The 26,633-nt window shown below is 45.4% G+C and overlaps 1 protein-coding gene across 1 annotated transcript in view; it reads left to right on the plus strand.

Moving 5' to 3' along the window:
- ABCF3 (ATP binding cassette subfamily F member 3) overlaps positions 1-26,633 on the plus strand; it is a 59,714-nt gene that overhangs the window by 14,094 nt on the left and 18,987 nt on the right. Inside the window, exons 5-7 of the mRNA XM_089685472.1 lie at positions 10,726-10,823; positions 14,292-14,414; positions 20,310-20,576. Of these exons, the coding sequence (XP_089541598.1) occupies positions 10,726-10,823; positions 14,292-14,414; positions 20,310-20,576 (488 nt within the window). The remainder of the gene's footprint in view (positions 1-10,725; positions 10,824-14,291; positions 14,415-20,309; positions 20,577-26,633) is intronic.

Raw genomic sequence — 26,633 nt, forward strand, 5'->3', positions numbered from 1 at the left:
AGAATTGTTACTGAGGGCCACAGAATTGTTACTGAGGGCCACAGAATTGTTACTGAGGGCCACAGAATTGTTACTGAGGGCCACAGAATTGTTACTGAGGGCCACAGAATTGTTACTGAGGGCCACAGAATTGTTACTGAGGGCCACAGAACCGTTACTGAGGGCCACAGAACCGTTACTGAGGGCCACAGAACCGTTACTGAGGGCCACAGAACCGTTACTGAGGGCCACAGAACCGTTACTGAGGGCCACAGAACCGTTACTGAGGGCCACAGAACCGTTACTCAGGGCCACAGAACCGTTACTGAGGGCCACAGAACCGTTACTGAGGGCCACAGAACCGTTACTGAGGGCCACAGAACCGTTACTGAGGGCCACAGAACCGTTACTGAGGGCCACAGAACCGTTACTGAGGGCCACAGAACCGTTACTCAGGGACAGACGCAGAACCGTTACTCAGGGACACAGAATCGTTGAATTAAAGAGTATGTCAGACAACATGCAGAGGAGTGGCAGAGGAGGCAATGTTTTAGGAGCGAGCAGACGTGGCAGCAGAGGAAGGGGTCGAGGCAGCACTATTCGCAGCCAGAGGCCAGTGCTCCCGGTATCATCCAGTACAGTGAGGAAGAGCTAACAGAGGGCGGTCAGGAACGGGGGGAGACATCCGCCTCTTCAGCAGCCAGGCGAAGAAGTAGTGGCGAGGAGAGTGGCTCGGTAGCCGGTCTAGAGACAGGTCTGTCTCCTGACCCACACGCAGCCGAGGGGGCTAGTAGTGAGGCAGAGACCCTAATTGATGATGATGAGGCTGATCGCACTTGGCAGCCTCGTCGTCATCAGGCTATTGCTTCCGCATCATCAGGCGAAGAGGGTGGCAGCTTGGCAGCGAGCAAAACAGTCGGTGGGTTGTCTCCATCGCCACACTCTGCCATGTGCCACTTTCAGGTCTCCTCACACACTGCTGGTGTGTTCCATTTTTTGTCATAGGGTGCTGGCAGATTACGGGCCTCCCATAGCTGCTGCCAGGCCCCTAATCTGCCATGGGCCCCCGTACTGCCTCCTCATGCTGCTGCCAGGTCCAGAGTCTCTCATGGGTCCCTGTACGGCCTCCCATTGCTGCTGTCTCCATCGCCACACTCTGCCATGTGCCACTTTCAGGTCTCCTCACACACTGCTGGTGTGTTCCATTTTTTTGACATAGGGTGCTGGCAGATTACGGGCCTCCCATAGCTGCTGCCAGGCCCCTAATCTGCCATGGGCCCCTATACCGCCTCCTCATGCTGCTGCCAGGTCCAGGCGAACGTAGTCACACAGGGGAGGAACTTCTCAGTGTAATGAACAGAGAAATCGACCGATGGCTGTCTCCGCGCAAACTGAAAATCGGAACCATGTTGACCGACAACGGAAAGAACATGGTTTCTGCTCTGCGTCAAGGAAGGTTGTGCCATGCGCCATGCATGGCTCACGTGTTCAATCTGGTTGTCAAGCGGTTCCTAAAATCCACCATCCCACTGCAAGACATCCTTAAAATGTCACGTAAACCTTGCATGCATTTCAGCCATTCCTACACCGCAAAGCACACCCTCCTTGAGCTGCAGCGGCAGAACGGAATTCCACAGCATCGCCTGATCTGCGACGTTGCAACAAGGTGGAATTCAACCCTACACATGGTAGACCGCCTTTACGAACAGCGAAAGGCCATCACCGATTTCCTGATGTTACAAGTGGATAAAGGTACTCCCCTGTGTAACTTCGATGTCAGCCATTGGCAGCTCATGCGTGACACCTGCCGCTTGCTCAGGCCCTTTGAGGAGGCCACGCTATTCGTGAGTCGGCAGGACTATGGGATGAACGACGTCATTCCTCTGTTGCACGTCCTGGAACAAATGCTGTTAACAATGGCTGGTCAGGGTGCGGTAGACATGGCGCACAGATCTCAATGCCACATGACCCCTGTGGGGGCAGGACAGGAAGAAGAGGAGGAGGTAGAGGAGGACATTTGTGCTCAGGAATTATTGAGTGAAATGGGTGGTTTTTCCACTCAGCGGACAGGAGTGGAGGAGCAGGAGCATCTGGTAGAGGAGGAGGAGACAGAGGACCCAGACGCACCGTGGCAGTATGCTGTGGAGATGGAGTCAGGGAGTCCCTCGCATTCCTTGGCACAAATGGCCCATAGCATGGTCGGTTGCTTGCATAGCGACAGCCGAATAAGAACCATCAGACAGAGGGATGACTTTTGGCTGTCCACCTTGTTGGACCCTCGCTACCGTTCAAAAATGGTGGCCTTTTTCACACCTGCTGAGAGGGAGGCCAAAATAAAGTACTATAAAAACCACCTATGTAGTCAGTTGGTCTCTGCCTTTGTGCGCCAACGTCCATCCTCAGACACTGTGGGCCCTGTGCGCTCGCGTTCCGCTGCCATGGCAGCAAAGGAGGGGTGGGGTGGTAGGAGCAGTGGCAGCTCCACCAGCAGCGGCTGACTCAGTCTGCAGTCGATGATGAGTAGCTTTCTTCACCAGCGCAGTGAGGAAACTACTAACCAGCCGCAGCAGCAGCAGCACCAGGTGGACCTGGAGCAGGACCTCAAACAACAGGCTTGGGCCTACTTGGACAGCACCCTGCCAACCGAGGTAGACAATCCCCTTGACTACTGGGCAACAAAACTTGACCTTTGGCCCCAACTAGCTGAATTTGCCCTTGAAAGGCTGTCATGCCCGGCCAGTAGCGTGGCATCGGAGCGCGTGTTTAGTGCGGCAGGAGGTATTGTAACTCCGCGGAGGACACGACTGTCCACCCAAAGTGTGGAGAGACTCACGTTTGTGAAAATGAATCAGGCGTGGATTAGTCTGGATTTCAAACCACCAGTTCCTGACACAACTGACTAAATCCGCCATGAATCATGCCCCAAACATGTGCCACTTTCAGGTCTCCTCACACTGCTGGTGTGTTCCATTTTTTGTCATAGGGTACTGGCAGATTACGGGCCTCCCATTGCTGCTGCCAGGCCCGTAATCTGCCATGGGCCCCTGTACCGCCTCCTCATGCTGCTGCCAGGTCCAGAGTCTCTCATGAGTCCCTGTACGGCCTCCCATTGCTGCTGTCTCCATCGCCACACTCTGCCATGTGCCACTTTCAGGTCTCCTCACACTGCTGGTGGGTTCCATTTTTTGTCATAGGGTGCTGGCAGATTACGGGCCTCCCATTGCTGCTGCCAGGCCCGTAATCTGCCATGGGCCCCTGTACCGCCGCCTCATGCTGCTGCCAGGTCCAGAGTCTCTCATGGGTCCCTGTACGGCCTCCCATTGCTGCTGTCTCCATCGCCACACTCTGCCATGTGCCACTTTCAGGTCTCCTCACACTGCTGGTGGGTTCCATTTTTTGTCATAGGGTGCTGGCAGATTACGGGCCTCTCATTGCTGCTGCCAGGCCTGTAATCTGCCATGGGCCCCTGTACCGCCTCCTCATGCTGCTGCCAGGTCCAGAGCCTCTCATGGGTCCCTGTAAGGCCTCCCATTGCTGCTGTCTCCATCGCCACACTCTGCCATGTGCCACTTTCATGTCTCCTCACACTGCTGGTGTGTTCCATTTTTTGTCATAGGGTGCTGGCAGATTACGGGCCTCCCACTGCTGCTGCCAGGCCCGTAATCTGCCATGGGCCCCTGTACCGCCTCTTCATGCTGCTGCCAGGTCCAGAGTGTGTCATGGGTCCCTGTACGGCCTCCCATTGCAGCTGTCAGGAGGCAGCAGGGTCGCAGCAGTGTCAGTGGAGGCAAACGGCCACGGAGTAGAGCACCAGCTCCACTGCAGCCTACCACCACGGCCAGTAGTGGTGCCGGTGTGCACGGAGGAAGTAGCAGTCAGCCAGTGAGGAGTAGCGGGGGCAAAGTTTCCTACTCGGCGGTGTGGCAATTTTTCGTCAAGCCGCCCGAGGAAGTAAACGTAGCCGTATGTCGACTATGTGGCCAGAAAGTCAAGCGTGGCCAGGGGGCCCATGTTGGGACTACAGCGTTGCGTCAGCATATGCAGCGTCGCCATTCGGGCCTCCCATTGCTGCTGCCAGGCCTTAATCTGCCATGGGCCCCTGTACCGCCTCCTCATGCTGCTGCCAGGTCCACAGTGTCTCATGGGTCCCTGAACCGCCTCCCATTGCTGCTGTCTCCATCGCCACACTCTGCCATGTGCCACTTTCAGGTCTCCTCACACACTGCTAGTGTGTTCCATTTTTTGTCATAGGGTGCTGGCAGATTACGGGCCTCCCATTGCTGCTGCCAGGCCCCTAATCTGCCATGGGCCCCTGTACCGCCTCCTCATGCTGCTGCCAGGTCCACAGTGTCTCATGCCATGTGCCACTTTCAGGTCTCCTCACACTGCTGGTGTGTTCCATTTTTTGACATAGGGTGCTGGCAGATTACGGGCCTCCTATAGCTGCTGCCAGGCCCCTAATCTGCCATGGGCCCCTATACCGCCTCCTCATGCTGCTGCCAGGTCCAGAGTCTCTCATGGGTCCCTGTACGGCCTCCCATTGCTGCTGTCTCCATCGCCACACTCTGCCATGTGTCACTTTCAGGTCTCCTCACACACTGCTGGTGTGTTGAATTCTTTGACATAGGGTGCTGGCAGATTACGGGCCTCCCATTGCTGCTGCCAGGCCCGTAATCTGCCATGGGCCCCCGTACCGACTCCTCATGCTGTGACGTTGCAACAAGGTGGAATTCAACCCTACATATGTTAGACCGCCTTTACGAACAGCAAAAGGCCATCACAGATTTCCTGATGTTAAAAGCGGATAAAGGTACTCCCTGTGTAACTTAGATGTCAGCCATTGGCAGCTCATTCGTGACACCTGCGCTTGCTCAGGCCCTTTGAGGAGGCCACGCTATTCGTGAGTCGGCAGGACTATGGGATGAACGACGTCATTCCTCTGTTGCACGTCCTGGAACAAATGCTGTTAACAATGGCTGGTCAGGGTGCGGTAGACGTGGCGCACAGATCTCAACGCCACATGACCCCTGTGGGGGCAGGACAGGAAGAAGAAGAAGAGGAGGAGGTAGAGGAGGACATTGGTGCTCAGGAATTATTGAGTGAAATGGGTGGTTTTTTCACTCAGCGGACAGGAGTGGAGGAGCAGGAGCATCTGGTAGAGGAGGAGGAAGAGGAGACAGAGGACCCAGACGCACCGTGGCAGTATGCTGTGGAGATGGAGGCAGGGAGTCCCTCGCATTCCTTGGCACAAATGGCCCATAGCATGCTCGCTTGCTTGCGTAGCGACAGCCGAATAATAACCATCAGACAGAGGGATGACTTTTGGCTGTCCACCATGTTGGACCCTCGCTACCGTTCAAAAATGGTGGCCTTTTTCACACCTGCTGAGAGGGAGGCCAAAATAACGTACTATAAAAACCACCTATGTAGTCAGCTGGTCTCTGCCTGTCTGCGCCAACGTCCATCCTCAGACACTGTGGGCCCTGTGCGCTCGCGTTACGCTGCCATGGCAGCAGGGGAGGGGTGGGGTGGTGTGGTAGGAGCAGTGGCAGCTCCACCAGCAGCAGCTGCCTCAGTCTGCAGTCGATGATGAGTAGCTTTCTTCACCAGCGCAGTGAGGAAACTAATAACCAGCCGCAGCAGCAGCAGCAGCATCAGGTGGACCTGGAGCAGGACCTCAAACAACAGGCTTAGGCCTACTTGGACAGCACCCTGCCAACCGAGGTAGACAATCCCCTTGACTACTGGGCAACGAAACTTGACCTTTGGCCCCAACTAGCTGAATTTGCCCTTGAAAGGCTGTCATGCCCGGCCAGTAGCGTGGCATCGGAGCGCGTGTTTAGTGCGGCAGGAGGTATTGCAACTCCGCGGAGGACACGACTGTCCACCCAAAGTGTGGAGAGACTCACGTTTGTGAAAATGAATCAGGCGTGGATTAGTCTGGATTTCAAACCACCAGTTCCTGACACAACTGACTAAATCCGCCATGAATCATGCCCCAAACATGTGCCACTTTCAGGTCTCCTCACACTGCTGGTGTGTTCCATTTTTTGTCATAGGGTGCTGGCAGATTACGGGCCTCCCATAGCTGCTGCCAGGCCCCTAATCTGCCATGGGCCCCTATACCGCCTCCTCATGCTGCTGCCAAGTCTAGAGTCTCTCATGGGTCCTTGTACGGCCTCCCAATGCTGCTGTCTCCATCGCCACACTCTGCCATGTGCCACTTTCAGGTCTCCTCACACTGCTGGTGTGTTCCATTTTTTGTCATAGGGTGCTGGCAGATTACGGGCCTCCCATAGCTGCTGCCAGGCCCCTAATCTGCCATGGGCCCCTATACCGCCTCCTCATGCTGCTGCCAGGTCCAGAGTCTCTCATGGGTCCCTGTACGGCCTCCCATTGCTGCTGTCTCCATCGCCACACTCTGCCATGTGCCACTTTCAGGTCTCCTCACACTGCTGGTGTGTTCAATTTTTTGTCATAGGGTGCTGGCAGATTACGGGCCTCCCATAGCTGCTGCCAGGCCCCTAATCTGCCATGGGCCCCTATATACCGCCTCCTCATGCTGCTGCCAGGTCCAGAGTCTCTCATGGGTCCCTGTATGGCCTCCCATTGCTGCTGTCTCCATCGCCACACTCTGCCATATGCCACTTTCAGGTCTCCTCACACTGCTGGTGTGTTCAATTTTTTGTCATAGGGTGCTGGCAGATTACGGGCCTCCCATAGCTGCTGCCAGGCCCCTAATCTGCCATGGGCCCCTATATACCGCCTCCTCATGCTGCTGTCAGGTCCAGAGTCTCTCATGGGTCCCTGTACGGCCTCCCATTGCTGCTGTCTCCATCGCCACACTCTGCCATGTGCCACTTTCAGGTCTCCTCACACTGCTGGTGTGTTCAATTTTTTGTCATAGGGTGCTGGCAGATTACGGGTCTCCCATAGCTGCTGCCAGGCCCCTAATCTGCCATGGGACCCTATATACCGCCTCCTCATGCTGCTGCCAGGTCCAGAGTCTCTCATGGGTCCCTGTACGGCCTCCCATTGCTGCTGTCTCCATCGCCACACTCTGCCATGTGCCACTTTCAGGTCTCCACACACTGCTGGTGTGTTCAATTTTTTGTCATAGGGTGCTGGCAGATTACGGGCCTCCTATAGCTGCTGCCAGGCCCCTAATCTGCCATGGGCCCCTATACCGCCTCCTCATGCTGCTGCCAGGTCCACAGTCTCTCATGGGTCCCTGTACGGCCTCCCATTGCTGCTGTCTCCATCGCCACACTCTGCCATGTGCCACTTTCAGGTCTCCTCACACTGCTGGTGTGTTCCATTTTTTGTCATAGGGTGCTGGCAGATTACGGGCCTCCCATAGCTGCTGCCAGGCCCCTAATCTGCCATGGGCCCCTATACCGCCTCCTCATGCTGCTGCCAGGTCCAGAGTCTCTCATGGGTCCCTGTACGGCCTCCCATTGCTGCTGTCTCCATCGCCACACTCTGCCATGTGCCACTTTCAGGTCTCCTCACACTGCTGGTGTGTTCAATTTTTTGTCATAGGGTGCTGGCAGATTACGGGCCTCCCATAGCTGCTGCCAGGCCCCTAATCTGCCATGGGCCCCTATATACCGCCTCCTCATGCTGCTGCCAGGTCCAGAGTCTCTCATGGGTCCCTGTACGGCCTCCCATTGCTGCTGTCTCCATCGCCACACTCTGCCATGTGCCACTTTCAGGTCTCCTCACACTGCTGGTGTGTTCAATTTTTTGTCATAGGGTGCTGGCAGATTACGGGCCTCCCATAGCTGCTGCCAGGCCCCTAATCTGCCATGGGCCCCTATATACCGCCTCCTCATGCTGCTGCCAGGTCCAGAGTCTCTCATGGGTCCCTGTACGGCCTCCCATTGCTGCTGTCTCCATCGCCACACTCTGCCATGTGCCACTTTCAGGTCTCCTCACACTGCTGGTGTGTTCAATTTTTTGTCATAGGGTGCTGGCAGATTACGGGCCTCCTATAGCTGCTGCCAGGCCCCTAATCTGCCATGGGCCCCTATATACCGCCTCCTCATGCTGCTGCCAGGTCCAGAGTCTCTCATGGGTCCCTGTACGGCCTCCCATTGCTGCTGTCTCCATCGCCACACTCTGCCATGTGCCACTTTCAGGTCTCCTCACACTGCTGGTGTGTTCAATTTTTTGTCATAGGGTGCTGGCAGATTACGGGCCTCCTATAGCTGCTGCCAGGCCCCTAATCTGCCATGGGCCCCTATACCGCCTCCTCATGCTGCTGCCAGGTCCACAGTCTCTCATGGGTCCCTGTACGGCCTCCCATTGCTGCTGTCTCCATCGCCACACTCTGCCATGTGCCACTTTCAGGTCTCCTCACACTCCTGCTGGTTTCCATTTTGTCATAGGTTGCTGGCAGATTACAGGCCTCCCATAGGTGCTGCCAGGCCCCAAATCTGCCATAGGCCCCCGTACCGCCTCGTCACGCTGCTGCTGGGTCCACAGTGTGACATGGGTCCCTGTACCGCCTCCCATTGCTCCCACTCTGCCATGTGCCACTTTGAGGTCTCCTCACACTCCTGCTGGTTTCCATTTTGTCATAGGTTGCTGTATGGCCTCCCATTGCTGCTGCCTCCACCGCCACACTGTGGCTCCAAACACTGGTTTTGGCCCCGTGACTGGCCAAATGAGTGAAGTGTGCTGTGATTCTAAGATCGACGGCACTCATCTGCATGTCATACTGACTGACAGTATTATTTCTCTTCCCCAGCAGACTCCAAGGGCATTTAAATTAAAGGTACAGTGTTCTGCACTAATATTAAGTCTCTCTGAAGCCTAGAAACACCCTTTTTTAAGTTAAATTCACAGCGAATATATTCGACTCGAATCGAATATTTTCCACGAATTCGCCGAATCAGTCGAATCGAATTTTTGAATACTTCGCTCATCTCTAGTATAAAAGACACCTGTCCACAGGAGTAATCAAACAATCAGATTCCAAACTCTCCACCATGGCAAAGACCAAAGAGCTGTCCAAGGATGTCAGGGACAAGATTGTAGACCTACACAAGTCTGGACTGGGCTACCAAACTATCGCCAAGCAGCTTGGTGAGAAGGTGACAACAGTTGGTGCAATCATTTGCAAATGGAAGAAACACAAAACAACTGTCAGTCTCCCTAGGTCAGGTGCACCATGCAAGATCTCACCTCGCGGAGTGTCAGTGATCATGAGAACAGTGAGGAATCATCCCAGAACTACACGTGAGGATCTTGTCAATGACCTCCAGGCAGCTGGGACCACAGTCACCAAGAAAACAATTGGTAACACACTACGCCGACAAGGATTGAAATCCTGCAGTGCCCGCAAGGTCTCTGCTAAAGAAAGCACATGTCCAGGCCTGTCTGAAGTTTGCCAATGAACATCTGAATGATGCAGAGGAGGACTGGTTGAAAGTGTTGTGGTCAGATGAGACCAAAATCGAGCTCTTTGGCATCAACTCAACTCGCTGTGTTTGGAGGAAGAGGAGGAATGCTGCCTATGACCCCAAGAACACCATCCCAACTGTCAAACATACTGGTGGAAACATTCTGCTTTGGGGGTGTTTTTCTGCTAAGGGGACAGGACAACTGCACCGCATCAAAGGGACGATGGATGGGACAAGGTACCATCAAATCTTAGGTGAGAACCTTCTTCCCTCAGCCAGGGCATTGAAAATGAGTCGTGGATGGGTGTTCCAGCATGGCAATGCCCCAAGCACTTGGCCAAGGCAACAAAGGAGTGGCTCAAAAAGAAGCACATTAGGGTTCTCAAGTGGTCTAGCCAGTCTCCAGACCTTTGTGAGTGGGCAAGCATTCAAAATCAGCGGGGATCAAATACCTATTTCCTTCACTGTATATTGGTTACCATTCATGACATGCCTTGAATGTAATTGTTTTGTGAATTGATGGGTTTAGTTGCACTTTAATGTAAGTTGAAAAATAACAGGCTCTACAGGTAAAAATAAAGCAAAAATACTAAAATAGATTAATGCAGCCACCGCATCTAAGGATTGGTAAGCTGCAATATAATACTTTTTTTGTTTTGGGGTTTTATACTACTTTATGATCTAGCTCCTGGTACTGCTGTACTATGAAACTGGGGTTTGCTGGTAGTAGGGAGGGTTATCTTGGGCTGGCCTATGGCTATTTTGTTTGCCTGTGTCTAATCATCCTGTAGTTGACAGGATAACTCAAAGGTAAAGTAGAAATGATATTTCAGTGAGTATAATCCTATTTTCAACCAAAACATTTTATTTTAGTTTTGGATGGTATGAAAAATGGTCAAATATGGTTCTTAGGGGTCCTGATTCATCTCTGCTAAATGTTTTTTTTATTAATGTCGTCATCCTCAGAAAGATTTCTAGTCTATACCTGTCCTGTTTACTACTCTCTAGAACAGGAAGGGACATTTTTCCATTGGGATACAGACTGCAGTAACATCAGTTCTAAACCTTTTCTAGTCTACCTAAAAGCGGGGAAAAAAGCCTTAATACTGAACATATACCTAATTTAAAACTACTATTACGTTAAAATTAATGTGAAAAGAATTTAGTAAGTATGTCTTTTGAGAGCATTAGTGCAGCCTATTTACAGTATGGCTGTTGCCGTATTGCTGTTTGGGGTTATATTGAGTGCAACCACATTGCTCGAGATAGAAGAATAAAGGTGTTAGTTTATGATCATTTTTGATTGACATCACAATGCTAATTTCTAATTTCTCTACAGACTGTTGACGTAAGGAAGCTAGAAAAGGCTGAAGCTAAACTGAAGTCTAAGCAAGAAAAGCGTTTTGAACGTGACTCGCAGAAAGGTGGTGGGAATGTGTAAGTGTAAAAAAGATTTTTATGAGCAGAAGGCAAGAAAGACCTTGCTGTATGTTTAAAGTGATCCTGTGGGCTTCCCCTAACTACTAAGATGGTCCTACGTCCATTGAACATTTCTGTTTATCTACTGAGAGCCCAGGTACCCCCAGAACCTAAGTGCTCTGTTATGCAAAGATCGAGCACAGATTCATTTATTATTCCAAGCTGGTAGTTGGACTTAAAAGAAAAATTTGGAGCATGCACCTGGAGATGGAGAAGGTACAGTAAGCTCACATGTTTCTATTGCTGAAATGTCCTTCTGAAAATGCTAGCTGCCTGGCTGATCAAGATTCTTTAGTAATTTTAATGAGTTGTTGACACAAACACAGAGGTCTGTGTGTGTTCAACTTCAGACTGACATAATTTGCTGCTTACTTATTCCTGGTCATTCATTCAAAGTATTAAAATCGTTGGCAGCAAGGTAACAAGCACCTTCAGAAGGAGAACTGTAATGCCAGCCTTCATATTCCTCTCAATATACAACATCAATTCCAGAAAAGTTGGAACGCTGTGAAAATTCTACATAAAAACTGAATGCAATGAGTTGCAAATCTCAAACTCCTATTTTATTCACAATAGAAAATACAAAACATCTCAAATGTTTAAAATGAGAAAATGTACCATTTTTCAAAAAAAAAAAAGGTAATTTTGAAATTGAGGGCAGCTACCCGTAAAAGAAAAGTTGGGACAGGGCAAGAAAAAACTATACAGGTTAGCAGTACTAACAAGGAAGAACTGGAGGAACATTTTGTGACTAAATCAGATTAATTGGCTACAGGTCAGTAAAATGATTGGGTATAAAAATTGCATCTTGGAGTGTCAGTGTCTCACAAGTAAAGATGGGCAGAGGTTCACCAGTTTGTGAAAAGCTGTGTCTAAGAACTGTTTAACAATTTTAGAATAATGTTCCTCAACGACAAAGACTTTAAATATATCATCATCTACAGTACATACTATCATCAGAAGATTCCAAGAATCGGGAAAAATCTCTGTGTGCAAGGGACAAGATTGAAACGCAATATTGGATACCTGTTCAGCCCTCAGTTGGCACTGCGTTAAAAACAAGCATGATGATAATTCACTTGCTTTAAGGATACCAGTACAGTGCTATGTGACTGGAGCCTCCAAGACCTTGTGACCCTGGAGTCTTTGTGGAAAGAAGTCTGCCAAAAAAGAAGAAAAGTCTACTCCATCTGTAAATAGTAACCAGGCATCACCTGAGGAGAATAGACAGCTTGAGAGTTCATCTGAAAGCTCTAAATAAAGGTTCCTCCACTGTGCGGATACATTGTGGAACGGCTTCCAGTCCATCACAGGAAATCCACAACTTGCACTGATACACCAGAGGGAGTGTCTTTGTGAACTAAGGCACATGCACTAATGCACTTGGCAATTACTCATGATCCAAAGTCAGATTCTGTTATTTATGTACCGAATTGATATCGGTCAATGGAAAATCTTTTATTTGCAAGAATAAACAAGCATGATTCTGAAATAACAAGCATGAAATGTAAGGTAAAGCTCTATTATGCAAAGCAGCCATATCTGAACATGATCCAGAAACGTTGCCTTCTTTGGGCCAAAGCTCTTTTAAAATGATCTGTTGCTAAGTGGAAAATTGTTTTGTGAACAGACTAATCGAAATGTGACTTTTTTTTTTTTTTTTTTGCATCCATGGGTGTCATGCCCTTCGGATTAAAGCAGAGAGGGACCCTGCGGCTTATTAGTACTCAGTTCAAAAGCCTGCATCTCTGATACTATGGGGGCACATTTGTGTGTGTATGGAATGGGCAGCTTGCACATCTGGAAAGGCAGCAGCCTTTATGGCTAGAACAGCCTGGGTGCTTAACTGGCCTGCCTGCAGTCCAGACCTTTCACAAATTGAAAGTATTTGGCACTTCTTGAAATGAAGAATATGATAAAGAAGGCCAGGATTGTTAAGCAGTTAGAATCCTATATTGGGCAGGAATGGGACAACATTCCTCTCCCAAAACTCAAGCAACTGGTCTCCTTAGTTCCCAGACCTTTACAGAATGTTGTTAAAAGAAGAGCAGATGCTACACCGTAGTAAACATGGCCCTGTCCCAACATTTTATAAGACATGTTACTGCTATCAATTTTAAAATAACTTTTTTTTTTCAATTTAACATAGTATATTTTCTCAGTTTAAAGTGTTACTAAACTCCCACAGTACTCAGAACATAGAAATGCAGTTATTTTAGTAAATATAAACTGCTAAATACCTATTCTCATCAGCAGTCAGTCTTACGACTTCTGTCAATGTCCAGCAGAGCACTGGTTAAAGCTTGTAGAAGGAGTTTATATTCTCCCCTCACTGTCCTATAAGACTGCAGGACCCTTGACCCTCTGTCTGGGCAGTGCTGATTGACCCTGTGCTGATCACATGCGCTCTCCCAAGAAAAAAAATAACTCCCTAGCAATACACACCAAACTGAGCATGTTCAGCTTGCCCCCAAGGGTCTGTTCTATGAGGAGAGGAGTCGGGGACAGTGGAAGAAGGGGAGGATCAGAGAATACAGGATTAAACCTTTCTACACAATGCCGAGGTTTAACCCCTTAGGTTCAACAGTGAGTAAAACAAGCATGTTTTACTGCATATACAGACTGATTTTACTGTTCTGGAATTAGTAACATTTATCCAATTTAAAACCAGGCCTATTCTGACACTTCCTACATTTATGTAAAAATCTGCATTTTTGTGCTAGAAACTTTGCTTAGAACCCCCAAATATTATATATATTTTTAAGCACATGCCCTAAAGTATAAAATGGTGTGTTGCAATTTTTTTATGTCATGCAGTATTTGTGCAACAATTTTTTCAAATGCAAATTTTTGGGGGGAAATAATACACTAATGAATTTAAGTGCACACAAACACAATATAATACCCATTTTTTGGTAAACTATAAAAGATGTTACGCTGAGTAAAAAGATACCTCGTTTTAAAATTGCGCACTTATGTGGAATGGCGACAAACTACGTACATAAAATTATCCATAGGCAACGCTTTAAAAGCCTTTACAGCTTACCACTTTAGATTTACAGAAGAGGTCTGGTGCTAAAATTGTTGCTCCCAATCTGATGTTCGCAATGAATACCTTTTTTATATGTGTGGTGCGATCGCTCTTTACCTATGCACATGGGTTCGATGCATGCAAGCACAGGGAAATGGGGGGGGTTTAAAATTTTTTACATTTTTTTTTACATTTTTACTTATTTTTAAATTTTTTCACTCTCTATTTTTTTGTTTATCAACTTTATTGCTATCACAAGGAATGAACAACATCCCTTGTGATAGCATGGGCAATGACAGGTACTCTTTAATGAGAGATCTGGGATTACTTTCATATGTGTCATTGCCTTTTTTTTTTCTGCAAACCTATATTTAATTTTCACTTATATCCTACAGAGTGATGGAAGAGGCATCAGCCAGTCAAGCTGCCAGTAAAAAGGAGAATCGAATAGAATCCAGTGGCAAGAATAAATCATATGACATTCGAATTGAGAATTTCGATGTGTCCTTTGGAGAAAGGTAGGTTTTTAGGGGAAAAAAGGGGGTAAAACATGAAAATTACTAAAACGTGAATTTACAGGTTTTTTTTTTGGCACTGATAATCTAGTTCTCTTTCTCAGTAAGTGTATATTATATGAAGACCCCCATATAGCTCATTACACCTTATTTACTTTTGCAGTTTACCTGCTTCCTGAATTGAACATTAAGTAAAATAGAATCTCATCATAATGAATATGTAGTTAAGTCGAATTAAGTATCCCTGAAGGCAGTATTTTGTGCAAGAGCATTGACTGTTTCAAAAAACAGTCAATGCCCTAACAATATAAAAGAAGATCCCTTCTAGACCATGGGATTGATTTACTAAAACTGTAGAAGGCAAAATCTGGTGCAGCTTTGCATAGAAACCACTCAGCTTCTAGGTTTTATTGTCAAATCTTAATTGAAAAAGCTGAAGTTAGAAGCTGATTGGTTACCATGCAGAGGTGAACCAGATGTAAACAATAGAGTTTAACCACTTGCCTTCCTAAAGATTTACCCCCCTTTCTGACCTGGCCATTTTTTGTGTTATGGCACTGCTTTACTTTAACTGACGATTGTGTGGTCATGCAACCATGCACCCAAATGAAATGTACATCCTTTCCCACGAATTGGGCTTTCTTTCAGTGGTATTTGATCGCCTGTGCGTTTTTTTTATTTTTTGCACTGCAAATAAAAAAAAAAAAAGACTGTCAATTTTGAGGAAAAAACAACATGTTTGACTTTTTACTAATAAACATTTTCAAAAAAGAAATTTAAAAAATCAAATTTCGTCATAAATTTACACCAAAATGTATTCTGCGACATGTCTTTGCTAAAAAAAAAAAACCCAATACGTTTAAATTAATTGGTTTACATGAAAGTTATAGCATTTACAAATGGCGGTATATATACTGGGATTTTTAAAAATTTTTACTAGTAATGGCGGCGATCAGCGACTTATAGCAGGACTACGGCGGACATTCTGACACTGGGGAGAATTGACTTGGTGTCACTGACACCCCCAGTGACACCAATACAGTGATCAGTGCAAAAGAAAAAAAGCACTGACACTGTACTAATGGCACTGGGCAGGAAGGGGTTAAAATGAGGGGCGATCAAAGGGTTAACTGTGTGCTGGGAGTGTTTTACTAGGGGGCGGTGTGTTTTTTCACTGTATTCGGACTGCTCTGGATTGCTGTGCAGCTCGCGCGCGCCCCCTACCTGGAAATGCATATATATAGTGATTTTGCTCACCCCTGCTGTCATGTAGCAGTATTTCTGCTATAGGGCGATGGGGATGAGGCTAAAGACTGTTATTTGTATATGTTTAACTCCTTTTAAGAGGTTTCTGATGACAGGAGGTGGGGTTTCTGATCATGTGACCGCCGTGATTGGCTGTTACAGTAGTCACATGATTGGAAAGCTCGCGATCACAAGTAAATATTGGGAGCTTTCTGTTAGCCACTGGTAAATTTGTCGGGAGCGCACCAGGTGCACGCTCTTGGTACAGCTCTGTTTACATTCTGGTACGCATATATGTGGCCTCTCAACGTTAAGGCCCACCCATCGAGAGGCCACATATATACATACCACCGGCATCAAGAGGTTAATCTGATTTTATTTAAGTTTTCAAGTATAAGTGCAAAGTACAGAAAAGTATCCTATACTTTGAATAAGGCATATACAGTCAGGTCCATAAATATTGGGACATCGACACAATTCTAACATTTTTGGCTCTATACACCACCACAATGGATTTGAAATGAAACGAACAAGACGTGCTTTAACTGCAGACTGTCGGCTTTAACTTGAGGGTATTTACATCCAAATCAGGTGAACGGTGTAGGAATTACAACCGTTTGCATATGTGCCTCCCATTTGTTAAGGGACCAAAAGTAATGGGACAGAATAATAATCATAAATCAAACTTTCACTTTTTAATACTTGGTTGCAAATCCTTTGCAGTCAATTACAGTCTGAAGTCTGGAACGCATAGACATCACCAGACGCTGGGTTTCATCCCTGGTGATGCTCTGCCAGGCCTCTACTGCAACTGTCTTCAGTTCCTGCTTGTTCTTGGGGCATTTTCCCTTCAGTTTTGTCTTCAGCAAGTGAAATGCATGCTCAATTGGATTCAGGTCAGGTGATTGACTTGGCCATTGCATAACATTCCACTTCTTTCCCTTAAAAAACTCTTTGGTTGCTTTTGCAGTATGCTTTGGGTCATTGTCCATCTGCACTGTGAAGCGGCGTCCAATGAGTTCTGAAGCATTCGGCTGAATATGAGCAGATAATATTGCCGGAAACACTTCAGAATTCATCCTGCTGCTTTTGTCAGCAGTCACATCATCAATAAATACAAGAGAACCAGTTCTATTGGCAGCCATACATGCCCACGCCATGACACTACCACCACCATGCTTCACTGATGAGGTGGTATGCTTAGGATCATGAGCAGTTCCTTTCCTTCTCCATACTCTTCTCTTCCCATCACTCTGGTACAAGTTGATCTTGGTCTCATCTGTCCATAGGATGTTGTTCCAAAACTGTGAAGGCTTTTTTAGATGTCGTTTGGCAAACTCTAATCTGGCCTTCCTGTTTTTGAGGCTCACCAATGGTTTACATCTTGTGGTGAACCCTCTGTATTCACTCTGGTGAAGTCTTCTCTTGATTGCTGACTTTGACACACATACACCTACCTCCTGGAGAGTGTTCTTGATCTGGCCAACTGTTGTGAAGGGTGTTTTCTTCACCAGGGAAAGAATTCTTTGGTCATCCACCACAGTTGTTTTCCGTGGTCTTCCTGGTCTTTTGGTGTTACTGAGCTCACCGGTGCGTTCCTTCTTTTTAAGAATGTTACAAACAGTTGTTTTGGCCACGCCTAATGTTTTTGCTAACTCTCTGATGGGTTTGTTTTGTTTTTTCAGCCTAATGATGGCTTGCTTCACTGATAGTGACAGCTCTTCGGATCTCATCTTGAGAGTTGACAGCAACGGATTCCAAATGCAAATAGCACACTTGAAATGAACTCTGGACCTTTTATCTGCTCATTGTAATTGGGATAATGAGGGAATAACACACACCTGGCCATGGAACAGCTGAGAAGCCAATTGTCCTATTACTTTTGGTCCCTTAACAAGTGGGAGGCACATATGCAAACTGTTGTAATTCCTACACCGTTCACCTGATTTTGGATGTAAATACCCTCAAATTAAAGCTGACAGTCTGCAGTTAAAGCATATGTTGTTCGTTTCATTTTAAATCTATTGTGGTGGTGTATAGATCCAAAAATGTTAGAATTGTGTCGATGTCCCAATATTTATGGACCTGACTGTATAAGGAGAAGAAAAACATTGTGGGATGAAGTAGATTATAGTACTATATAACTTGAATATCTGGCTTAAATGACAATAACCCATAGCAGTTTGTTCCAAATGAAAAACTGAAAACGGCATATCCATTTAACAGCTGAGATCTCGGAACAGTAGGAATATAGGATTCAAATATCTTAGTATATCTAGACTGTGTATGCAAAATAAGACATCTATTGAGCATCCATAATACAATGCTATAAGTCCGGTTGTATTGGAGTCAACATCTCAGCATATAGCATTCTGGTTTGAAGAGGTAAAGTTTAGATAGATTGCAGGAGAGACACAAATCGGTCTTGATATGTTTCAAAGGAAACGTCAGGAAAAAGATAGAAAAAGGAGAAAAGAGGGAGAGATTAAAAAAACAAACCAAACCCCAGGTATGTGGTTCACCTGAGCACCTCCAATGGTTCTAAATGACCCTAGAATTGAAGGCCAGCATAACGCCTCTACACTCCTTTTCAACTGTATGAGAAGTTTGATTAGTACCTTAAGTATTCCCATACAGTCCAAATGATCTTGGAAGAATCATGTTTGCCAGTGTCTCAAGAGATCAGTCTTTCCATGTGACAGTCCATTTTGCAAGCCCAGCCTATCATAGATGGGATATATGGTTTGCACCAATATCTGGCGATTATAGTGTATGCAGGGTTTTATTATTATTATTATTATTATTATTATTATTATACAGTATTTATAAAGCGCCAATAGTTCGCTCAGCGCTGTACATTACAAAGGGAGACAGAACATGTGACAGAACAATACCAATACAATGCAAAACATGAGGGGATCAAGGGCCCTGCTCTTTCGAGCTTACAATCTAGGAGGGAGGGGGTGGTGGCACAGGAGGAGATAGCTGTGGGGGATGGAGTGGTAGGAAGAGTGGAGGAGGTCGGCAAGTTAGCAGGGGGTGGGGTAGGCTTCCCTGAAGAGATGGGTTTTCAGGGTGCGCCTAAAGGAGAGGAGAGTAGGTGATAATCTGATGGGTTGGGGCAGGGAGTTCCAGAGGATGGGTGACACCCTGGAGAAGTCCTGGAGGCGGGCATGGGAGGAGGAGACCAGGGAACTAGAGAGAAGGAGGTCTTGTGAGGAGCGGAGTGTGCGTGCTGGGCGGTACTTGGATATTAGGTCGGTGATGTAGTTCGGGGCAGTATGGTGGACAGCTTTGTACGTCAGCGTTAGGATTTTGAATTTGATCCGTTGCACAATCGGAAGCCAGTGGAGGGATTGGCAGAGGGGGGTGGCGGAGACAGAGCGGTTGGAAAGGTGAATGAGTCTGGCAGCCGTGTTCAGGATGGACTGAAGAGGGGATAGCCAGCGGCGAGGCAGGCCAGTGAGGAGGGAGTTGCAGTAGTCGAGTCGTGATATGATGAGGGAGTGGATGAGCTGTTTAGTGGTTTCTGGAGTTAGGATTAGGGTTTAAAGGAGAAGTACAGCCAAAGCTCTTTTGGCTATACTTCTCCTGTGAATCGCAGGAGTGCAGTTCATTGTGCACTCCTGTGACCCGGTTTCAGCTGACAACGGACTGAAGTCTGCTATTGGCTGACGTCACTCAGCCAGTCCAAGTGCTGGAGAAAGATCCTGACTTTAAAGTCAGAATCCAACTCAGAGTCTTGAGCAGCACCTGGCTCAGCCTCTCAGTTAAGCCCTGAGAGCCTGAGCCATCCGCTCTCTCCCCCTGCACAGCCCAGCGCTCCAGTGAGTGCTGGGGGGTAGAGCAGACAGTAGTGACTGACAGTCACTGCTCTCTGCTCAGAGCGGCTGTGAGAACTCAGTGATCAGCAGTCATGTGATCACTGAGCTCTCACACTTGGAGCCGGTGGGGGACAGATGCAGCATCGGACTGATGATGCATCTACCTCGGCAAGTACAAATGGGGGGGGGGGGCGGCCCCTACTTCTCTTTTAAGAAAACCCGGAGCCCTATTTAATTTTGTTTGTATGTATGGCTCTGGTAACACTGATATTAAAGTGATCTGGGGAGTATTAAGAATTTTGGTGTGTGGGTGGGTGGGTTGTGGAAAGACCTGGCAACCTACCCTGTAAAATAATTGCTAAGAGAATTCGTGGAAAAAGTCGCTTACGAGCAACGGTCCATGCAATTGCCAAGGGTCGTATATGACTGGATATATATAAATTTCTATCTCTAATATCCTATGTGTCCATGTACACTATTTTAGACTAATAGCATTTTTCATGTTTCAGCATTTAGGAGAAGAAAAAAAAAATAGTTTTTTGAAGCATTTTTGTGAGCATTCAAGTGCTCCTGCTACTAAAATGCTCCTAACAGCTTTTTTTTTTTTTTTTTTTTCCTTCCACATGTACTGTAAAAACGCTAACTCTCCTAAATGCTACTCTAAGCTGGCTAAAAACACTATTATTAATGTTTTTCATCCAGTTTTTTTTTTTTTTTTTTTTTTTCAGCCTATAAAAAACGCTAGTGTGCATGGAGCCTTAAAGTGATTTGTAGTCTTATTGTTATGGAACTTTCCTAATGTTGGTATATTCTATTATCTGTTTTATAGAGTCCTGCTCACTGGTGCAGAATTGCATTTGGCAACGGGTCGCCGATATGGATTGGTTGGCAGAAACGGTCTGGGTAAAACAACATTATTGAAGATGCTTGCTAGTCGTAGCCTTCGTGTTCCTTCACACATCAGCATCCTGCATGTGGAGCAGGAGGTAGCTGGTGATGATACCCCAGCACTGCAAAGTGTATTGGAGTGTGATACTTTACGTGAGAGTCTTCTATGCGAGGAGAAAGAACTGAATGCAAGGATCAGTGCTGGGAAGTAAGCTAAGTTTATGCTTGAAAAATGCAGCAGAATGTATGGTTTATGAAAATTGTCCTGTTCATTTTGTCATGTGCAATGCTAATGCTGAAATAATAATAAAACTATAATTCTTATGTGCAAACAAATTATATTTATGATGAAGCGCTCAACTTATATAAAAGTGAAAATTATCTCCATCCAAAAAGATTATAATAAATTAAATAATCATCAATCTACAAAATATCTAGTGCAAAATCCCCACACATAGATTATAAGCCCCCTGGTGGTAAATAGTAATAATCAACAAAAAACACTTAAATTGTGCAAAGTGATAAATATTATATAGGAAAAATAATTCAAAATCAATTCAAAATTATTAGTGATGCCACACTGTGCAAAATAATAAAAGTGTTCAATACACGGTGGTTATGACTTCACTCCATGCTGCAATTGTGCTCTTCGTGATACTCTTGATGTGACTCCCCTCAATAATAGCCAAAGTGCCCCCTCACCTTCCACATTCGACCCTTGCAGGTCACAAAGCTTTATATACAGTTGCAAGAAAAAGTATGTGAACCCCTTGGGATTACGTGGAGTTTTGCATGAATTGGGCATAAAATGTGCTCTGAACGTCATCTAAGTCACAACAATAGAAGAAAACAGTCTGCTGAACATAATACTACACAAACATTAGATGTTGCCATGGTTTAATTGCACATAACATGTAAACATTCACAGTGCAGGGAGGAAAAAGTATGTGAACCTTTGGACTTAATAACTGGTTGACCCTCCTTTGGCAGCAATAACCTCAACCAAACGTTTCCTGTAGTTGCAGATCAGACCTGCACAACGATCTGGAGTAATTTTGGACCACTCCTCTTCACAAAACTGTTTCAGTGTAGCAATATTCTTGGGATGTCTGGTGTGAATCACTCTCTTAAGGTCATGCCACAGCATTTCAATCGGGTTGAGGTCAGGACTCTGACTGGGCCACTCCAGAAGGTGTATTCTGTGCTGTTGCAGCCTTTGTTTTGTTGAATGACTTGTATGCTTTGGGTCATTGTCCTGTTGCATCACCCATCCTCTGCGGAGCTTCAGTTGGCGGACAGATGGTCGTACGTTTTCCTGCAAAATGTCTTTATAAACTCTGGAATTCATTTTCCCATCAATGACAACAATCCGTCCAGGCCCTGAGACAGCAAAGCAGCCCCAAACCATGATGCTCCCTCCGCCATGTTTTACAGTGGGGATGAGGTTTTGATGTTGGTGTGCTGTGCCTTTTTTTCTCCACACATAGTGTTGTGTGTTCTTCCCAAACAACTCAATCTTGGTTTCATATGTCCACAGTATATTTTGCCAGTAGTGCTGTGGAACATCCAGGTGCTCTTTTGCAAACTTCAAACGTGCTGCAATATTCTTTTTGGACAGCAATGGCTTCCTCTGTGGTGTCCTCCCATGTACTCCATTCTTGTTTAATGTTTTCCTTATTGTAGATGTGTCAACAAAAATGTTAGCATGTGCCAGAGATTTCTGTAGGTCTTTAGCTGACACTCTGGGATTCTTCTTTACCTCATGCAGCATTCTGCGCTGTGCTCTTGCAGTCATTTTTACAGGACGACCACGCCGAGGGAGAGTAGCAACAGTGCTAAACTTTCTCCACTTGTAGACAGTCTTTCTTACCGTGGACACATGAGCATCAAGGCTTTTGGAGATAATTTTGTAACCCTTTCCAGCTATATGCAAGTCAACAATTCTTGATCGTAGGTCTTCTGAGAGCTCTTTTCTGCGAGGCATGGTTCACATCAGACAGTGCTTCTTGAAGCCAGTAAACCCAAAACAGGTGCGTGTTTTTTAAGGGCAGGACAGCTGTCAGCAACACATCCAATATCATCACACTGATTGGAGTCAAGGTTGGCTCACTCCTGGCTCCAATTAGCTCTGGGAGAAGTCATTAAGCTAGGGCCTCACATACTTTTTCCTCCCTGCACTGTGAATGTTTACATGTTATGTGCAATTAAACCATGGCAACATCTAATGTTTGTGTAGTATTATGTTCAGCAGACTGTGTTCTTCTATTGTTGTGACTTAGATGATGTTCAGAGCACATTTTATGCCCAATTCATGCAAAACTTAACGTAATCCCAAGGGGTTCACATACTTTTTCTTGCAACTGTATGTAATATATCTCTGCCAGGTTTTTGATACTCCACTGCCTCCACCGACTTAATCAAGATCCTCCTCCAAGCAATGAGTTCCTCTCAAATACCTTCCCTCACAATACGGACTCAAATACAGGGCGCATATGCAAGAAAAGAACAGACCTCCATAGTGCAACACTGTTTTAATGCACTCAAGGTTAGACAACAAAAATCGCACTCACATATCCTCCAACAGAGAGAAGCAGTTTCCCATGTGCTATGGGTATACTCAGGTGTACAAAGATGGCGTCCTAACCCGGAACCGGAAGTACGTCACCCCTATGACCGGAAATACGTTGACGCGTTGCGCCACGATCACGTGGCTTCTTCAGGATCCTGAAGAAGCCACGTGATCGTGGCGCAACGCGTCAACGTATTTCCGGTCATAGGGGTGACGTACTTCCGGTTCCGGGTTCGGACGCCATCTTTGTACACCTGAGTATACCCATAGCACATGGGAAACTGCTTCTCTCTGTTGGAGGATATGTGAGTGCGATTTTTGTTGTCTAACCTTGAGTGCATTAAAACAGTGTTGCACTATGGAGGTCTGTTCTTTTCTTGCATATGCGCCCTGTATTTGAGTCCGTATTGTGAGGGAAGGTATTTGAGAGGAACTCATTGCTTGGAGGAGGATCTTGATTAAGTCGGTGGAGGCAGTGGAGTATCAAAAACCTGGCAGAGATATATTACATATATAAAGCTTTGTGACCTGCAAGGGTCGAATGTGGAAGGTGAGGGGGCACTTTGGCTATTATTGAGGGGAGTCACATCAAGAGTATCACGAAGAGCACAATTGCAGCATGGAGTGAAGTCATAACCACCGTGTATTGAACACTTTTATTATTTTGCACAGTGTGGCATCACTAATAATTTTGAATTGATTTTGAATTATTTTTCCTATATAATATTTATCACTTTGCACAATTTAAGTGTTTTTTGTTGATTATTACTATTTACCACCAGGGGGCTTATAATCTATGTGTGGGGATTTTGCACTAGATATTTTGTAGATTGATGATTATTTAATTTATTATAATCTTTTTGGATGGAGATAATTTTCACTTTTATATAAGTTGAGCGCTTCATCATAAATATAATTTGTTTGCACATATCTTGAGGTATAAAGAATAGGTGATAGCAGCTAACTTTTGGTCACTAGGTTCTGTGGAGCGCAGGGGGATTCTTTGTATATTTATAATTCTTATGTGATGATTCACTGATGCCAAACAAGTATGTCAGAACCCCTAACCTGTTACTTGCACTAAATAAGTGGTGCTCACTGTGTTGTGCAGCCAGAGGATCAGCAAATTGGCACAAAAGTCCTTTAATGCTGTGTTTTCAGAACAGTGTTTTCTAGCATCTTTTATATTTTTCTCATGACATTTTTTTTATTCATGTTCCATGACTTACTGCCTTGCTAGACCTTCTTGTAACAGGGGTTGCATTAATTATTCGTAAAGTATATCTGGATTGCCATCTTTACTCATTTAGTAACATAATAGGTTGTAATAATTTAAAAAATCATAAATAACATAATTTTCCTACATTTCATTGGGGTACAAAACAGACTTTGAGGGTTTAGCCAATAGATTGATGGGACTAAGAAGGTGATGGAGTTCAAACACTACTTTGCATCAATATCCATCATTACTAAATTAACATTGAGCTGCGCAACTCTAAGTAAACTTTATTCTGGGTGACAAAAATATATTTTTACAGGTAGCTGAAAGTTTTTTAAAAATTTTTATAGCCATACTTAAAGTACTAAGCAATATGGTAGTGTGACAAGAACACCCCTACCTGAAAAAGAAGGTTACTGAATGATCCACGCGGAGTAATATGAATTCAAAAATAATTTTTAACAATACTTTATTTGATCACATAGATCATAGGGAGGTTAAACATGAGCACGGTGTACATGTGAAAAAAATAAAATCATGTTAAAAAACACTTAGCGTCTTCAATTTAGGGTCATCTTAGCAAATAGAGCACCATATAAGGCAGAGTTGTGTAATGATGAGATAGTTATCCTGGGTTTTCCGTAGGTTTCCCGCTTATATTTGAGTAAACCATGTATTCAGCAGATGTGTTCCCAATATATGTCAGGGACCTCCTGGAATGTAAAAGCTGGAACACAAAAATACATAGTATATGTATAGAAATATGAAAACCAAATCACATCCAAAATTCACCAGGTCTCCCTCCACAGTAGTCAATGGATACTTCTATTACCTTCTCAATAGTGAGACTATCATACCCGCTTCTCAAATGTAGGGACTTCCTGGATAGCCACCCCAAGTGAAACAAGGTCCACAGTACCAAATGATTCTGAGGATATATATAGAAAAAATAATAAATATATAGATCATGGGCATCAAGTGACCCCGAAAACAAAACACACACAGAATGTGGATATATTACCATCAATAAAGATCAAGAAGACTCCTGTCGACTTGAAATAGGATCAGGTCCTTGATGCTTTTTCAAAGATGCATATGGGGGTGAGGAGCCAGGTAGGCACAATGCGTAGATTTCAAACACATATAATGTGTATATAGCATATAGCAGGCCATATATACCTGAGTTTAATATTCCCAATAAAGGGTTTCCAAAAATTGCTCAATTAGAGAAGGTTATTGCGGTTTTATAAGGATGTGGCTATGTCACAGCAAAGAATACCTGGATAGGATAGCGTATATATATATATATATATATATATATATATATATATATATATATATATATATATATGTAGATTATCCTCCAAAGAGGATTTCCAAAAAAATTCCCCGAGTATACAGGGTAAATTAGGCCCATGAAACATGCCCTATAAACACCATGCAGGCTCTATAAATCTCAACAGCCGTAAGCTTTAAATAACTTGCCACCGGTGGAAGGTATGTTTCCCTGAGGGATTGCCGTTTGCGAACCGCTGTAAATAGTAGCCCACTGGTAGTTCTCAGAGGATCTTGGGCCTTCCTAGCAGGGAGCTGTGACACCGCCGTTCCTTCCCGCCTCGTGGGCGCCGCACCCAGTGAAGACGCCGAGCGTAATGACGTCAATACGTTGACGCGTTTCGTCCGCCAATCACCGCAGACTTCGTCAGAACTGGGAGGGGACTTCAATCCTTCGCCTTATATGGTGCACTAATTGCATACCAAGTAGTCTCCACCTCGCCATCTTGTGTTGAAAGAGTATCACTACATTAGGAATATCCAAAGTGAATTAAAACACATATTTTGAATTTTAAAATGATTGCTGGATGTAAAAGAGGAGCCTAATTGCTATAGATCAAGTCATCTTCTAAGAAGATAATAAAGAGGAGATTATTATTAGCATATTTCTTGTTCACATAGGGAAACATCAAGACAAGGTCCAGCTACCAGAATTTCAATATCAATCCTATTATTGTATATGCTCACCACCCAATAGGAATAGAGAAGATTGCATAGTTAGATTCATATTTTGTCCACAGAAGTCCATATTTAATTCATATATATGGTATCCCAATGTAAATTATAACTCAGGGTATATAAAGAGTTCAAGGGAATTCATTTCAAAAACACCCCAAAGTTGAGTTCTGTATTTAGTCTAAATGGGACAAGTGCCCCCAGGGTATAGATCCAGAATTTTTCTTTTTGTAGGAGGACTTTGTCAAAGTCACCCCGACGAGCCGAAATATTCAGCAGAAAGATCCCTTTTACTTTTAGACCATCTGTTTTGCCCCGTGTACTTCTTAAAGTACACCTGTTCTAGGACAAATTTTTAGGTTACCATCCATGTCTTCACCTTCTTCTGAAAATGCAAACTTCCTGGCTGCTTTGCTGTTGCTTTGACTTAAATGCTTTCTGAGTCAATGACACAGAAGAGGAATAGA

Source organism: Staurois parvus, unplaced genomic scaffold, assembly GCF_062004578.1.
Source record: "Staurois parvus isolate SC_StPar_1 unplaced genomic scaffold, SC_StPar_1.0 ptg000376l, whole genome shotgun sequence".
NCBI classification, from domain to species: Eukaryota; Metazoa; Chordata; class Amphibia; order Anura; family Ranidae; genus Staurois; species Staurois parvus.